Source organism: Neospora caninum, chromosome XII (genome assembly GCF_000208865.1).
Source record: "Neospora caninum Liverpool complete genome, chromosome XII".
Lineage (NCBI taxonomy): Eukaryota > Apicomplexa > Conoidasida > Eucoccidiorida > Sarcocystidae > Neospora > Neospora caninum.
The window spans coordinates 3,125,115-3,142,438 of NC_018398.1; the positions used below are offsets into that span (position 1 = coordinate 3,125,115).

The 17,324-nt window shown below is 58.1% G+C and overlaps 2 protein-coding genes across 2 annotated transcripts; both read right to left on the reverse strand.

Annotated features, from left to right (window-relative positions):
• Positions 1 to 478: 478 nt before the first annotated feature.
• On the reverse strand, positions 479 to 2,728 carry NCLIV_064130 (conserved hypothetical protein; the record flags this gene model as incomplete). The annotated part of the gene is made up of 3 exons (XM_003885964.1): positions 479 to 1,089; positions 1,532 to 1,801; positions 2,152 to 2,728. 3 exons carry the CDS (start codon positions 2,726 to 2,728, stop codon positions 479 to 481), a joined length of 1,458 nt encoding a protein of 485 aa, XP_003886013.1.
• Positions 2,729 to 4,791: 2,063 nt separating this feature from the next.
• Positions 4,792 to 17,324, reverse strand: NCLIV_064140 (KIAA0415, related; the record flags this gene model as incomplete). Its single annotated transcript, XM_003885965.1, has 16 exons — positions 4,792 to 5,309; positions 5,807 to 5,880; positions 6,249 to 6,448; positions 6,878 to 7,104; positions 7,471 to 7,822; positions 8,189 to 8,425; positions 8,892 to 9,019; positions 9,439 to 9,545; positions 9,851 to 9,920; positions 10,694 to 10,937; positions 11,273 to 11,354; positions 11,880 to 12,109; positions 12,471 to 13,809; positions 14,201 to 14,326; positions 14,848 to 16,628; positions 17,106 to 17,324. The coding sequence occupies 16 exons, from the start codon at positions 17,322 to 17,324 to the stop codon at positions 4,792 to 4,794; spliced, it is 5,934 nt and encodes a 1,977-aa protein (XP_003886014.1).

Consider the following 17,324-nt stretch of genomic DNA (forward strand, 5'->3'; position numbering starts at 1 on the left):
TGGCGCATGGCACTGAGATGTACTGCCTTTACAGTTTTGACTCACTGGAGGCGTGGGAGCATGAACCATGTCAGTCCCCTGAACAGAGTTCGCTTTGTGGCTACCAGGCCGGTACACCACGCCGCCTGTCTCTCCGAAACCAAGCATAGGAACGGGCACATCAAATTCGTGCGGCATTCGCCGACATTCGCCTCGTCACCTGACGAAGGGGGTTTTCGCGTCAAACAACTCTCATCCGGCCGTCGCCTCGGCAAGGCGTCGACCGTTTCGCTGGGCGAAAGTGGGGTACGTCCGTACAGACGTCACACTGTGATCCCAGAACAGTCCTGCACGCTTGGCGTTCTTTCCACGCCCACGAAATGCGTGCATGCGGTCGCAAAACGAGTGTGTTCGAATCCGCTGCCGTTTGCAGCTCGCCTCCCACAGCGGCGCCACGAATGGTGCGCACACCATCTGACCTGCTGTTTTTTTGTCCGGGTCATCGAGCCGCAGGCTCTTCCTCGGGGATGACAATGTCTGCCTCTCCGAGCTCCTCTGGCCCAACTTCGTTCGCTTCAATCCACGCTTCTTCGTTGTCTCGCTCCTGTCCCTGCGAGGCTTTCCTCCGCCCCCACGCGCGCCTCCGGTTCCGCGCAGTCCGGTGCGTGTAGACGAACGTCGCGCCTTTTGCGGCGATTAACACAGCGGCAGAAAACACCAACCCGACCGAGTTGCTGAGAGCCGAGTTCAGGTGCGCCGTGGCTCTTTCGTACGAGGCCAGCGCACGACGATCTGTTTTCGAGAGGACAGCGCGAACTTGGGCGACCTGTTCCTCATCGCCGCTGGCGCTAAGAATCGTCGTGAGTTTTGCTCCGCTGTTCACTTCGACAGGCGCTGGTTCGATGAGGGCTCGGTACACTGTGTCAACAACCTTTTGGGTTTCCGGCGCCTCTAGCCACAGGGAAAGCCGGTGAATAGAACTCACCATCCCAAAAAGAAACACAACGAGAGCGGATGCAGCTACTCGCTGAACCTTTCGCGCGCGTTCTCCGTAGCGCTCGAAACGCGACGCTTGCTCCTGAAGGCGGAGGCGCCGCTTGGCCTCTATGGCTGCAGGGCGAGGACAGAACGCAGAAGTGGACACAGGCAGAGTAGACACGTTTTTCTCAAGCGCTGGACAGTCAGCCAGGCGCGGAGCCAGGAAGCCCACGCGAGAAGCGGCTGACTCGATGCCACAAAACACACGCCGCGTGTGTGTGTGCGCGACTGCTGTCGTCCTGCAAAGCTCGGAGGTATTTAGGCGGCGCAAGACCCGCTGAAACGCTTCACACGCGAATCGAGAGGAACGGAGTGTGTGGCTACAGAGGCGCGCGGCGTTTTGGCGGCGGGGGAGGGTACGCGTTTTCCTCACCCCGTGAGCTGCACTGTGTGAGAGAGGCGCGTCCACGGCCCATCCTGTCTGGGACTGAGGACGGCAGGCGTGGAAACGCACCCGTCGAGAGCACGGCGACTCTGGGTGCGTGCGTGGAACCTGCGACTGGCAAGCTCTCACCTTTTCTGACGAGCACCGGCCTCTGGACTGAGACTGCCTTGTTCCGAGGTATCGCGACGGCGGGTTGGTTCGCCCGCGGACAGAGGACCAGAAGGCTTGACCCGGCTTTCACAGATTTGTCGGAGCCGCGAGTGAGCGGCAGGATCGGCGCGTTCGTTGCGGGGCCCAGGAGCGAGAGACCACGCCCGTACGCTTGCGCCACGTAGCCCCGGCTGCCACTGAAGGAAATCGCCCGAACCTCACCAGCAACTGCCGCCGCTGCGACGCCTCCTAAAAACAGAGACAGAGACAGGCAGCCGGACGTCTTTGGGGTGAAGCTACTAGAGGCGAGAAAAAGAAGATTCGAGAGGCCAGAAGATCACCTGCGGACGCGCGGGGGAGAACCTTCAACGGATATTCGTCGGCTGGGAGTCGATCTCCGCGACGCGCTCACACTCGTGAGTCACCGCGGAAACGTGTGCCTGCCCACGTGACGGAGCAGACGGTTTTGGGGGACGCATCCGCTGGATGCGTGTGCTCTCCAGCTGTGTGCTGCCTTGACCGGACCGCATCCTGGCCTCCCCGAAGCGCCGTCGCTGCTACGCCTCCACACCTGTCCCTTCCCTCTCTCAGTGGCGTACCGGTTTCGCAGACCACGGTCCCGTCGGCGTGCGTGAAGAGCGACAGCTTGGTGGTGATATTGAAGACCACCTTCTTCCGCGATCCGGCCGTGGCAAGCGCCGCGGCGTTCGCGGAGACACCCTTCAACTTCCCTCCCTGGCGTCGCCATCCACGCGCGCTCTCGAGCAAGTCCTCAGTCTGTTCGACTGCGTCAATCATGCTAGGTCGGGCGTATAGCGCGCCTCGTGGGCGGCGAGGAAGCGTCACCGTCGCCGCGCCTTCCTCGTCGGGAAGGTCCATCGTGGACGTTACCGACGGTTCGGCATGGCTCGAAATCGCCTGTTCCAAGCCGAGGGTTTGGACGGCAGCGCCATGTGGAGCCCCAAAGAGAAGAGGATCCACGACAGGCTGTGCGGCGTAGGCCCCGACGACGGCGGCCGAAGGACCAACTGCGGAGAACAGTAGAGAGTCCGGATGCCCGACTCTACGCGGCGGTCCCCAGGTGACGGAAGAAGGTGGGAAAAACGGTGTGAAGGCAGCAGAGAGGACAGCGACGAGTGAGAAGAGAAACGGTCGAGAAACCGCAAGCGCCAACATGGCTACCTCAGCCGCAGAAGACTTGTCCAAACGGAGGGAAGGCTGGGTTTTTGACAGGCGCACTCGACGAGCCGGTCGAGCACTCTACATCCGTGCAACTTCACCGGCGACTGTAAAAAAAACACTCAAACCTCAGGCTCGTCAGGAAAAACATCCTCGCTGCACAGGGAAACAGACAAAATGCGGAAGAGGAGAAGGAGAGTCGAAACAATCCTGAACTAGACAACTCCGACACGGCGCCAGCGGTCGCTGCGACACTGCTGTCGGAAACGGAATGAGTGGAAAACCTTCCGCCTACGGGCGAGTACCACTGTGGAAGAACAGAAAAAGAGTCGCCTTTGACGAAGAAAAGCGAGTTGCCGCATCTCTTGCTCGGAGCCTCTGAAAGCCGTCGGCGACAGAGCCCGAGAGCCGTTCAGCACACGGTTCGACGGGCAGCGCGAATTGGCGCCTTCGCAGTGGGGCGTGGCTGCGCTGCCGAACCCGTTCGCACAAAAAGACGTCTCTTTTCAATGAACTTGTTACACCAGATGAGACGATGACAGAGGACCTTCCCAGTGAGCTGGACACGCCGGGAAATATGCTGGAGCGATAGCAGGTTTCTGTCAGCATCAGGAGGAATTTTCGCACACGCGCTCTCTTGTACCGCTAGGGGAAGATGCAACGCACCGGCTGCAGTGCTCAATCTGATGGTTTCAGTGTCGAGGACTGTCGCGTTCGTCCCTGATGTTCTGTGCGTTTCTATACACCACTCGTTTCCTTCGTTTCTCCCTGTAGAGGAGACGCCTCCGGTCCTTCAGCGACGACGGTTTCCTCCCCGCCCTGATGCACTAGTCCTGGCAACCGACACGACGCGCGTCGATCCCGATGAGAGTCCGGGACACAGACTCGAGTGTTGGAATTCACGCATCTGTGATCTGTTACCCACGTCGTCTTGACCCAGCGCGACCCATGTTGGTACAGGTGAACGAGAGGGGATATAGGAATCCAGATCTCTTGGTTTGCCCTCTGTGAGCGACGTACCCACCCACGAATGCGTTTGCAACGCTTCGGGACAGTGGTCTATCTATAAATCGCCGTACGAAAAAAAAAAGACGAGAAAGGAAACCTTTGATCAGGTTTGAACCGTATACGCGGGTGGTCTCGCTGTTTGCACCGCTTCACTTCCGGTAAAGGCTTCGACGGGAAAACTGCGGGGTTCCCGTCACGTGCCGTAGCCGCTGTAGCCGCTGTAGCCCGCGTGGAAATTTACTGAACTTCTGTTGTTTGGAAACCGCATGCGTGTGAATGATTAGATCTCCACAGTAGTCAGAATCAGAAAGAACTCGCCCGACCAACATCAACGTTACGTAGCAGCTGCGAGCACTCTTAGGCGTCTGCTCACACTTCTCAAAAGGCGGGCCTGGAAGACACAACGCGATACAACGGTGGTCGCGTCACGGCGCGTTCAAGATCCAAAGCTCTCGTCTTCATGCGGGGGCTTGCAGGCAACGAAATGGTTGCGTTCGCTTCTAAGCCGCGTAGGATGGGGACTCTCGCTCCTCCTCGGCTACCTCGCTTCGACAAAACTACACTTTTTTGCCGCACACAACGCAGCATTCGAAGCGAGTTTGCGCTGTTCCAAATCGAGGCAGTTTGAGCGGAAATGACTGTTCGCGAACGGATGTGTGTTGACACTTTCCGCTGGCCACACAAAACCATCAGAAGCTTAGAACTGCGCGCCCCGGACCTGAGCGCAGTTCTTTGCACCTGTAGAAGGTGGACAGCGCCGCCGTAGTAGCCGCCACGTTCTTCGCGGGACGCGGGCATCAGCGCTGGGCCATTCGGTGACTGAAACCGAAGGAGAGACGTTTTCCTTTCAAAGATATCGTGTATCCGTTGTCAGTCTCGCGCTCCATTTAAACCGACTACCAACACTTTCGGTGAACGGCGATCAACACGAATAGTGTCAAGGGAGAAACACAAGCAGAGGATCTAACCACGCCGTTTTCGCCGGAGAGACGAAAACAAGCGAACAGACAAGCAACCGGGAGAAACGAGTCCGCCAGACTCGCGAGAGTCTGTCAGCTCCCTGCATATCCCAGTTGCTGCATTTGCCGTCTGAGCAGCATCTGCGTCACACGCGGATGGGCAAAAAGCGGGCCGGGGGCGTCGGCATCTTCTGCGAAGTCTGCCGCTCCGTTTCGACCGACAGGAAAAGGCCAGTAATCAGTACGGTCTGAAGGGAGAGCGAACTCTTCAACCAGGCACGTTCCGCACGAGCCGCTTGAACGAGACAGGCAAGTCGCCCCGACCCCGCCGCGCGCGTCCACGTCAGCGGGGCCGTCAACGCCCTGCTCACTGCAGCACGCAGCGTCGCTGAACCTTTCCCGTCGACTGCACAAACTGTCGCCGCTCTGGTCGGGCAAAGCAGGGAAATCTCCTCGAGGACACGCACACCGCCACTGCCCAAAGGCCGTTTTGTTCTGACGAGCAGGCAGAGAACGGCCGGTGAACAAGCGCTGGGCCAGGTACCCCTCAGACGCCCCAGAGGCGCCGGGAACGGGGTAGCTTGGCAGCTCAAACAAATGCAAACGCGGTCCTGAAAGCATTCCAACAGACAACCACAGACCAGCAGGCACGAGAGACAAAATCCACGCTCCAGACGCTTCGGCGGCAGAGCGCTTCGGCTCTGGGCAAAGCGGACGCGTCCAACTTCGCACCTTGGCAGAAACGTCGGTCGACGCATTCCACCGATTTTCCGTGGACGGGGCCTCCGACCCACACCGAATGCAGAAAAGGGCTGCAAAACAATGCTTGCCTGTGCGCAGGGCGGTAATGGTACATCGGAGTTCACGCGTGGGGAACCCCGGCAACGAGCAGAGAGCGAACGGAAAGCACACGAATCTCTACTCTAGCAGGCAAAGCGTGTTCTGGGCCCTCTTGGGCAGTTTCAAAAAGCCTTCCGCCACTGGAGCACACAAAGTCCCTGAAGCGCAACTGCCGAGAAGAGACGCGCTGACGCGTGGGACTCCGTGGCCGTTGCCACGCCTGTGGGCCTTGGCGAAGCCGTCGGTTCGCAAACGCCCCCGAGCGTACCCGGGACAAAGTTGTACGGCGTGCGACAGTAGTGACCGAGGGAGTGCAAATGAGGGATGTGCACCGTGTTAACGCTGCATCCACATGCCGACAAACAGCCAGCACTCAGAGAGGAATGACCCAACAGAAAAGAAAGACACAAGTCTGTTAACTACAGGGCCCATGTGCTTCTTGCGTCTGTGTCCACACGCATTCACCTCAGATCCGAAGAGCGTCTCGCCAGCGAGCAGCCCAGTGGTTTCTGTTTTTATGCCTCCTCGTCCTGCCGTACCCTTCCCTAAAAACGGCTCTCCTTCCGTATATATGCACATGCCCCCAGTTCTGTCTCCCCCCGGCCTGCCGACTCGAGCGTTCATCGAGCGAATGATCTGTTTTTACCGCTGGATGCCTCGCCGCCGTGTTCCGCCTGGCCGGCGTCCAGCAAACGGTCCCCCGCTCTTACTTTAGGCCAATGGGTCCGCGGCTTCTGTCGAGTCCACTGGCGTCGAGGCTGGTCCCCGCGGCGCCGACAGAACCCGCGGGCGAGAGAACGCAAGCTTGGAGAATGGACGCGCATGCAGACGACGTGGCAGTCATGTGGAGGCACGTCTCGACACGTGCGCGGACGCTCGCGTACTCCCCAGTCGCGAAGCAGTTGCTGAGCTGAGCAGACATGCAAATGAACCGGAATCAAGAACACTTTCTTGAGGCATCCGAGCAACCCGAAGCCAGAACATGCTTCCGACGGCACCGCCGCAGAAGACCATGCACGGGGAGCTGGGAAGGGCGAGCGCGCGAGAGACTGCATACGGAGCAGAAGGGACACGAGTGGCGTCGCAAAAACCCAAGACCGCCAGTGACTTCGGCTGGACCCGAGACTGCCACAAATGGTACGCGATCCAGGGGATGTCCCAGATTTTTCACACCCTCTGTCAGGCTCTCCTCCCGGCCCCGAGGAGGAGCCGGAAGGCCCGCACGCGTGTGAACGCTTTTTCCACGTGCACACCACGCGACCGTCGCTGCGGCCACACCGAAATTGTCCGCGGCTTCTGCGCCCTTGCCTCCAAGGCGTTTCACGTTTCGTAGGCGTACCTTGGAGAAACACAGGACGACGCGGGGCATGAATTGAGGGTAGCGCAGAGCAAACTTTGTCATGGCTGTAATGACCACGCAGATGAAGCAAGGCGTGAAGATCTGCTTCAGTTTGTCGCGGTGGACCTGGACTTCGTCCGCCGGCGTTTGTCGGCAGACCGCTCCAGCGTCGTCTTCGCGCTCTTCCTCGCTGTTGCCGCTCTCGTCACTCGAAAATTCAGACAGATCTGAGAATCGACGCCACCAATGCGCCGAAAAAGAAAAAACCAAAGCGACAGGTCCTCCGTGGCAACGCAAACGCGGAACGACCACATAAAAAAAGGAGATGGAAGGGAGAGAAGCATCCCGCAAGCTGGGAGAGAAATGAGGGGCTAAACACGACAGAGACACGAGAATGAAACCGCAGCCAGCACACCGAGGGAGAGAGAAAGGAGACGTCGCAGGGCAAAGGGGAAGCACAAGGCGGACCGCTCGCCAGACCCCAAGACCCCGCCACACGTATCCCGACGAAACACAGGCCTGGTCGCCCTCTCCAGTTGCGCGCCGACTCTCTGCTTCACACTCTGTTTGTCTTCCCCCACGCACCGCCGCACCTTCGCTGTCTGTTTCCTCTGGGTCACTGGAGAGGAAACTTGTCTCTGGCCTCGCGCCTTCGCCGGAACTCCTGTCCTCGCCCGGCGCAGCCGCGGAGGACGCGGGACCTCCCCACACTTCCCCCGCGGGCCTCGCAGTGTCTCCGCGGCTCTCAAAGCCAGCCGGCGACAGGCCGGGAGCGCCTTGTGGGGCGACACCGGCGGAAGGCGGGAAGGCGTTGCCAGAGGAGATCGGCGGGGAACGGCCGCGGGACGTAGCAGAGGCGGACGGGTAGCCTGCGGCGATCGGGCCGACGGAGGCAATCGCCTCGTACGCCAAGCTCTCCAAGGCGTCGAAGAAACCGGCAAAGAGCTGCAAACCGTGAGAGAAAAACAAGCAGCTGGGGATTTCCCCAAGACACGGTGGAACTCGGAAGCGACTATGCATGAAACCACACCATGACATATTTTTATATTTATTTCTATATCTATATTTACATGTATATTTATAGATGTACAGGCATGTATAGATTCAGAGATACAGGCAGATACAACTGTTTGTATGTGTGTTGCACGTATACTTTGTGTGGTTTGACGTGTCAGGCGAGAACCAAGTTGGTACACGTATGAGGGAGAAACCGGGGCAAGGGCGGAGACGGTCGAAGCACGAGAAAGGCCCTTTCTTTAGTTCGGGGCACTGGGCATCTGGACGCGCTTTGCACTTTTCACTTTCCCTCACCGTGGCGCCTGTCTGGGAAACGGTGGGAGCGAGAGCGCTGCCCGAGGCAGACGCGCCGTTAGTAGGCTCGGGTCTGTCCTCGGAGAAACAGGCGTCCGACCAGTGCATTCCCGACTCCGCTAAAAGATGTGGCGAGGAATACTCCCCCATAACCCAGCACAAATGCCGACTCAAAAGAGCACCACGAACTGTCAGGTGTCTGTAAACCGCATGCAGAATCTGCGTACGCAAGGTAATCTGACATGCAACACAGAACAAACACAGCACACACGAAAGGCCATGATGCGATATATATATATATATATATATATATATATATATATGCATGTTGCGTGCCTGTGGGCCAGGACGGAGTTCGTCGGCTGCTCGTTTGTTTCCACCGAGTCGATGCATTGACGGGAACTCCTGTAGGCTTTGCACCCGACAGACCGACACGGGACTCTCCACGCAGATCTTTGAGCAAGGGAAGACGTTCCGACGCACAGGTGGCCTTATGTATACCTCGATTCACGCGCATATGTGCACACGTGCAAAGCCAGCTCTGTCGCATTGTGTACGTCCACATAGGACTATTTGAGCGCCTCTGTGTACAGAATGCATCGTGCTTTGCGAGTGCGTCGGGGAGGCTTGCAGCCCTCGTCCGCCGAAGGCAGTGGACGGCGACTCCTCGGTGAGGGCATAGAAAAAACTGCCGTCTGCTTACGACAAACATCGGGTGGCGATGGAAGATTTGGAGGATCATCGACAAGAAGAGGCGGTTCATTGCGTCCATGTAAAACTCAACGGGACAGAGCAGGAGAAACCGCTCCAGCAGCACGCGAAGGACCTTTTCTGAAGGCACACGCCGCAGCGGAAGGAGCAGGGAGACGAGCAGAAAAATCGAACGAAGTGTCGACAGGAAGGTGGCGACGGACCGCCCGAGCCAGCGAACGGAGACACACAACAGACGATACGGAAACGAGGGGGAAAAGTGGAAACTGCTAGAGGCCCAGACGGCCTGAGGAGAGAGAGAAGGGAACGCAGAACAACCAAGTATGCATGCATGCACTTGTATATACATGTATATGTATATGTATGTATATCTATATGTATCTATGTATCTATGTATGCGTGTCTATGTATGTGTATATGCAGATGTATGAATGTGAGTAGAGGCGCCGCAAGAGAGGTGACAGAGCGCCGCGTGCCGAGAGTCCCCGTGAGTGACGACTGGAAACGGAAACGGACGGCAAACGAATGAGGACAGTTACCGATGTAGAAAGGAGGCGCGTCGTCGAGGACCACCCGAAAGTACACCTGCAGGACGGCGGGGACGACCTTGCATACCGCGGAGAGGCGCGAGGTGATGGGGAGGCGTCTGTGTCAAAGTCCGAAAAACCAGAAACGCCCCGAAAAAGAGACGAAATGCTTCTACACACGAACGAGTCAGCGAAGGTGGGACAGCGCCAGGGGGCAGCGGAACTACCAAACACACAAACGAAGGGTGATTTAGCCAAGCATGCGCGCACGCGACTTCGTCTTGCAGCAGATGAGGAGACAGAGACAGGAGACAAAGATCGAACTGTAACTCGCAACAGGAGAGACGACGCCCAACTGCGGCTTGTGTCGCGCGCCGGAGGAAACATGAGAGATGGCAGGGCTGAGCGTCAGGGCGGAACGAACCTCCAGAGAAGTTCGATGTTGGCGATAACTTCTTCGTTGTCTTCAGCCTCCCAAATCACGTTGCGGCCCCCTAGGCAAAAGACAAGAGAGACACAACAAATCAAAGCGTGCGGCACAAGCGAGGGGCGGGGGGAGACCGGAAAAACCAAAGGAGAGAGACAGAAAAGGCCGAGAGAAAGGGGAAGCCGAGAGACAGGTAAACGAGAAAAAGACAAACGAAAGGACCCCGGCAAGCGGCGCATCGGCAAGGCAGGCAACCCTGACCACTCAGGTTCGAGTGACGCCCCACAGCCGGCAAAAGATCGAAGCGAAGCTGGAGGCGAGACCAGGGGAAGAACTCAGATTGAGCGAAGGGTTCAAAAAAAGGAAAGGAAAAGATTTGAAGGCAGAAGAGGTGAACGAAGAAGATTTTATTTTAAAAGAGCTGAAGGAAGAAGAGTACAGAAGAGTACGCGGCGCACCACCTCTAGGAAAGAAGCTAGCGAGGCTCTTTTGACTCGGAGAGAAGGCAGCGCCCGGACTCTCCTGCGCATCTCGTCTCCACCACGACCCGTGAGAGAAGGCGAGATTCGTCCCTTTGTCTCCAGTCTACACAGCGTAAGGCTGGAGGCTCAGCGCACCGGTCCGCCGGTCAAGAAACTAGCCTAGCATCCAGTTTGAACCAGATCACTTAATGCAGTGAAGAAAAGACACGGATATGTGGACGCGTGTCTCGTTCGAGCTCTCGACTGAAGGTAGGAGATGCTCCCGCAGGCGAAAGAGGACGAAAGTCGTCTGTGGCCGCCAACGCGCTCCCACAGGCACGCCGTGTGTCTCTCCTGCACCATCTCAGGTTTTCCCCACCTGCTTCGTTGCGGAGGAGATAGGTTTTCAAGGCTCGCAGGAAGGGACAGGCGCCGTCGCCCGCAGCCGCCGAGGCGCTGAGCGCAGCCGCGCCTGAACAGACTTCCTTTGAGGAAGAGAAAAACGAGGAGGCGAAAAAGCACGCCGCCGCAGCCCCTTCCTCGTCGAATCTCTCAAGGAAGGAAGCCGTCAGCGGAAGGTCCAAGAGCGAGTGAAGAACCTCCATCAGCGTCGAAGGCCCTACCTACAAGCACACACACGGAAAGACGCAACAGCGGTGGAAAACCGTGCAGCAAAACTTGGCCGACTGCATGCACCGCAGAAGGGAGAGAAGCCGACGAGAATGAGGAGCGAGCACGAGAAAGAGAGAAGAGGTCAAGCGAAAAACGAAAAGGCCAAGGCGTCGAGAGAGAAACAGACGACGAACTCGGAGCACTTGACGATCACTCGTAGTTCTCGTTCTCTGTCTCTCTCTTCGTCTGTCTCTGTTCCTCTCTGTTTCCTCTCCCTCTCATTCTTATGTCTCGCCCTTCGTCTGTGCCTGCGTTGGGCATGCGTTCCGCGCATGCAGTCCCTCACGATGGCAGGTAGGAGCGGTAGGAGGAGACTCCCGGCGGCGCGCGGGTGGTAGGCGACGAGCTTGAAAATGACGGGGAAATATCTGAACCGCGCAAGACCGCACAAACAGCCGTTGACACGCAGCCGCCACAGGCAGGAAACACGGGGGCCCCATAAGAAGTGAAGACAAACGAAGAGAAAAGAAAAGACGAGAAAAGCAAAACGAGGCAAGAGAGACAGGAACGGGACGGAGAGAAAGCGAGAATCCCGGTGTTCCTCAGACAAGCCGACGGTCCACCAGGATGCTCCACACCCGACAGTGTCATCTCGACACAGCTGCGTACATATAAATATATATACATATATGTACATATACATATATATATATATATATATATATATATATATTTATATACATGCATGTATATAGGCATGTATGCTTATCTCCTATATAGCGCTGTGTAGGCACGCGTGCGTGTGTCGACGCACCTACGAGTGTGCACATACATACACATATATGGAGTTCTCTGTCTCTAGGAATGTGTATTTCTGTGTCTGACAGTGGAGCGGTGTGCAGGGCGGCAAACTGTGCAAAGGTCGCGTTTGCGCGGACTTGGGCAGCCTGTACCTGGTGAAGATGTTTGTTTTGACGACGAGCGCCTGGAGGTTGTTGTTGAGGAAAGTCAGCGCATTCATGCTTAGCAGCACGGAGCGATAGTGGAGCCCGAGATGGGTGACGTACTGCTGAACGAAGCTGTCGAGAGACAACAGCTGGTGCGGGTGGTGATGCAAGTAAAAGTGGAAAACACACGTGAACAGGTGCAACCCTCCGCCTCCCGCCAGCGTCCGCTCGCAGACCTACAAAAAGACAAAAAAAGCCTTGCACATGACTCCCACAAATCCGCACACACACTGACATACATATACACATCTATACATATATTCATATATATACACATATATGCACACATATACATATCTATGCATATATCTCTGCATATATATATATATATATATATTTGGGTGCGTAGTGTGAGCAGAGGGTACACACAGCTTGTCAGACCAAAGAGAAATACATCTGTATATATATATATATATATATTTCGTACACAGCATCAGAAAAGATCGACGTCCGTCGCCAGGCCTCGCCATCTGCAGGTAAACACTGTTCCACTGGGTTTTTCAGTATCCCGCTGTTAGGGTGCCTGTCCTGCCCTACGCGCTTGATGGTGGGGAAGACGGCGGCGACGAATTCGGCATCTGCTCGGCAGACGAGGTCCAGAATTCGCATAGCTTCGACGCCGACTGCATCGGACATTTGAAGATCCCAAACTGCCTCGGAGATTCCTGCGTGCTGGCCCAGACTCCAAACGGGGGAGCCGCCCAGTTGGACGCCATCGGAAAAGGGGTTTTTGTTTCGAGACACACCACGCTTTGCGTCATCACGCTCTCTCGCATTTTCCTCGTTCCAGAGACGGCCTGTGGGGAACGCTCCGATTTCTGTCTCCGCGCTCCCGTCTCGGAGCGCAGCCGCCGAGGCCAAACGCGATAGAGCCCGCTGGTCCTTGCTCGCCGCGCCTCGCCGCCACAAACTCCATTTCGACGAGAGCGAGGCCAGCGAGGCTTTCTCGGACTTCTCGCGCATGCGCACCACTTCCTGGCGCCTCAGGCTCTGCTGTCTCTCGACCTGCGCAAGCAAACGGAGACAGTATGTCGCGAGAGCAGCCAGAAGGCGACGATTCATCGGCAACAGATCCACCAGGCTGCCTCCGCCGCGCGGCTGTACGGCCAGCCTACCAGATACAGAAGCCGAAGATTGGGGAGAGGAATGAGAGGAAGCCGCTGCAGTGGAAACGGCTGCAGTGGAAATCGCTGCAGTGGAAGACGCCGAAGGAGGGGGATGCGAACGACGGGGCGCGGAAGACGCAGAGAGATTGGAAGAAGATGTGAAGGATGAAGGGTGACGTGTGGACGGACTTTCGCTCGAGGCGAAAAGGCTCGGGGATGGCGGCTCCGATCTGGGAAGGTTCGTGGATTTGGTTTGCGACGGCGGTTGGGAACTTCGAGCGACTCCTTCGTACGCCGCAGAGGCGCGCGACGGCTCAGGGGAGGCCATTGCCCGCTCTTCGCCGGCTGCCTCGTTTGCGCGCCCGTCCACTTCCTCCTGACCAACCTGAGGCGTCTCAAGGCTCGCGGGCATGCTTCGCTCGTCGAAGGTCATCGTCATCTGGACCAGGCGCTGAACAAGATCGTGCACGCCGTCCTCCCTCTGCGGCTCCTCTCCCTCTCTGTCCAGCTCTCGCTCGGGTCCTCTGTTCTCCGCTGCGTCTTCCTCTTCGTCTTCTTCGTCTTCCTCAGCAGGCGTCTCTTGCAAGACATGACTCGTGAGGCGCGAAGACGCAGCGCGAGACTGGCGATAAGGAGAGAGAGCCGACAGCGCGGAGGCGGAGGCGAAGGCAGAGCGGGAACTCGCTACGGACGGCCGAACAAGCGTCGAGTACGGAAGAAAGCCAAAGTGTGTGAGCTTGAAAATCGCCTCTTCACCAATCTGCTTGCGTCTGAGAACACGGAAATTCCAGAGACCGGCACCGTCCCCACACGCGCCCGGCGAGGCACAAATTCTCGCTCGCACAGACACATTCACAGAGACGCACAAATGGACACGCAGCCAAGTATACACACATGCACGCATTCCCATCCATGCATATCCTTATCCACCTGTACACATTAACACATATACACGCACACAGGCATACAAATATATGTATATATGTTTTTTACAAATGTACCAATAGGAATGTGTGCCGGCTGGTGTGCGTTTCACGTGACGCGTGGCGCGCGTCGGCACTCCCCATTTTCAGCGGCTTGCATGCAACCGTTGTTTCAACGAGTAAGAATGGTTTTTCTCTGTCGCTCGACTGAGAAGGCCTTTGCTTCGGAGAGACCCACCTCGCCAGCGCGATTTGCCGATGATAGACGGTCACCAACCAGGCGTAGATCGAGGAAAAAAACTGGACGTTCAACCGGTGATCGTCAGAGTAGTCCTCGGCGATGCACAGACACGTAAACATCTCTCTTGGGACACACAAAAGCCCGCAAACAGACGGATCCGACATGACCAAACAGGCCTCTGATATCCGGAAACGATGAAACAGACAGCTGCCGCCTTCCCTTTCTTGGACGCCAAATACAGCCATCCGTATGCTCCCATGTCCTTGGATACTCGTCTGTATAAACATTGCTTTATACTTCGACTTACATATACGCATGCATGCATTGACACTGCAGGTGTACATATATATAAATAAATGTCTATAGGCGCACATATGTGTTGTGGACTCGGATCCCGCACGACTTAGAGTTAGATGTTAACAAATATAGAAAAGACGCATTCTGCCGAAGCGAATAAGGACATCATCTGACCTAATCTATCCCCTTTGCGTCTTTCGCCTATTCTCTTGATCTTTTTTCTTTCCGGTTATTTTCTCTCAGCCGGCTCCTTAGGCTTGGACCTTTACAGTGTTGCACATGGCGACTGTGTATGGTTTCTTGGAGCACTCGTCGCGCCTCCGTCCGTCTTGCTACGTCTTGCTCACCGACAGGGTTTTCCGTCCGCCTCGAGCACGGCCTTTGCGCGTTTGGCTCCGCCCCACAGCGTTCGGAGGATCGTCCAGTGGCTCTGAGTCTCTTCCGTGGAGTCCCCGCCTTGAGGGCTTAGAAGCAGCGCGACGCCCCAGGCCTCTATGCGCCGCACGACGCGGCGCAGCGCGGCACACCAGACGGCTCCCCCCGTGCGTCTGCTGTCTCCGCCGCTTCTCGCCTCGAGCAAAGTGTCTCTGGCCTGCTCGCTGTGGGCGCCGCCGAGGCCCGCGCCCGGAGCCCCGGGGGCTGTGGGGTCTCCAGTGGGCCTGTCCCCAGGCGGAAAGGGCGAGGACGGATCCTGTCTTGGTCCTCCCGGCGCAGCTCCCCGCGAGTCGCCGACGTCCAGCGCCAAGCGGCGGCACTTCCCCACGACGGAAAACGCGTCCTCAGACGCGCAGAAACACCGCCGCAGGAGCGCAAGGAGACAGCTGAGTGCCGCTTGTCTGAGGGCCAGAGGAGGCGTAGGCAGACCCGCACACGACGCTGAGGCTGAGCAGGCGCCGTACCCGACCGGCGGCGCGAAGATGAAGAAGGGTGCGCCGCCTCCAGAAGACGGATACGGCGCGTCCAGGTTCTCGCGAGTCACCCCACTGCGAGACACGTCGCTCGAAACGAGACGCGACACAGGCGGGAAGTGAAGACGGCCGCCCTTTGCTGGGACGTCGCCCTCGCCCTTGGGCCCCGCACGGCCCGCCTCGCCCAAGGACGAGAAAACTGACGTCGGGCCGCGGTCCTGCGACTGTCCGGGCGACGAAGGGAAGAGCGATGTCAAGATGGAGCCCCGCGACGCTGGTAGAGGCCGCAAGGTCTCCGAGGCGGCGAGCCGCGAAGACAGCGAGGACACATCCTGGCGAGCGGACCGCGCGCATCGAGACGGCCCGTCGTCCGCGACGCGTTCCGGTGCGCTAGGAGCCTTCGCCGAGAGAGCGGGATTCGGGGCGTCCGCCACGCCACCTTTCTTGCCGTCGGCTATTCGCTCCAGAAGACGAGTGAGCGTCGTGCCGCCCTGCGGAAGCCCGGCGGAGTGGCCTGCACGGGCGAAACGGTCTGCGAAATCCGCGGCGTCGTCCTCTCCGTCGAGCTCCGTCACGAGGCCGGGAAGGGTCACCTCCGCGGTCCGTGCGTGCGGCGAGGAGACCACCCAGGCGACCAAGTTTTCCACGTTGGCCACGAGCAGGTCCGCAGGGTGCAACTCGGCGAGGAGCCCGAGGAAGGCCCCCAGCTGGCGTGGACTGTACAAGGCCATGTTGCCGCCGAAATTCGTGAAGAAAAACCCCGGGAGGTGCCCGAACGCGGCGGCGGCGCCGTCAGGGCCCGCAGGCCTCGCGCTCGGCTCCGCGACCGCGCCCGGGGAGCCCAAGTCTCCAGAGGGTCCGTCGGCCGGGGCGCCCCGCGCGGCGAATGGCGCCGCAGCGTCTCTCTCGCCCTCGACGTGGACGTCGAACGAGACGCGCAGCCGCGCAGGCGGGTCCGCCGAAGGGAGCGGGGATTCGAAGGAGGTGGAGGCCGAGACGACGGAGAGAGACTGCCACGCCGCGGGGGGACCTGCGGCGGCGGAACCAGATCGAGAAGCCGCGAAGAGGGAAGGCGGCGAAGACGGCGAGATGGCTGCGAGGGATTTGATGAGCATCGCCGCCAGCAACCGAGTCGGTAGGTTCGCGAACTCGGAACTGCTGACGAGAAGCGCGTAGAGATCCAGCTCCACGCGATGAATCAAACACCGGAGATAGGAAGCCTGCGTACAGCACCCAGAAATGAAACGCGTCCAGACGCGCATCTGCCCGCCGCCAAAGAGGAAAATGAGGGACGGCAGAGTGTAGCTCGCAACAAAACGCCTGCTGTTCTACTCCACGACTCAGCCTGCTTGTCTTCTCCATCCTGCTCCAGATGCCCGTTTCGATTCGGCCCACCTGCGCAGCATGAAACGACCCCGCGTGAATCCGGCTCATCTGCACCATTTGCCCCCCCTCTGTACATATTTACATATATATATGTACATATACATATATATAGAGAGAGCGAGAGAGCGAGAGAGGCACGGGGAAAGCCCGACATGCAGTATCCAAGTATGGATCCATCTGTCTATCGATATACATATATATATATATATAGAGAGAGAGAGAGAGAGAGCGTTTAGGGTTTAGAGGTTTTCGCCGCTGGTGGTGAGTCCGCTTCGTGATCTGGAGGTCGGTTTGTCGGGGTTTTCCCTTACGCTCGGATTGTGGGAAGGGTCGGCGATGAGCGCAGGGGTGAAGATGTTTGTGAGGAGGAACGCTTGGAGGTGCCGGAGCATCGCTGAGACCTCGTGCATCGAGGCAGATGCATGCGAAGAAAAGGCGGAAGCGTGGCTGCGGTGCTGGCGCTGGAGGGCGGCGGCGAGGCCCTCGAGCGCCGCAACCAGAGAGGGTACGAAGCCGCTCGCCGTCGTCAT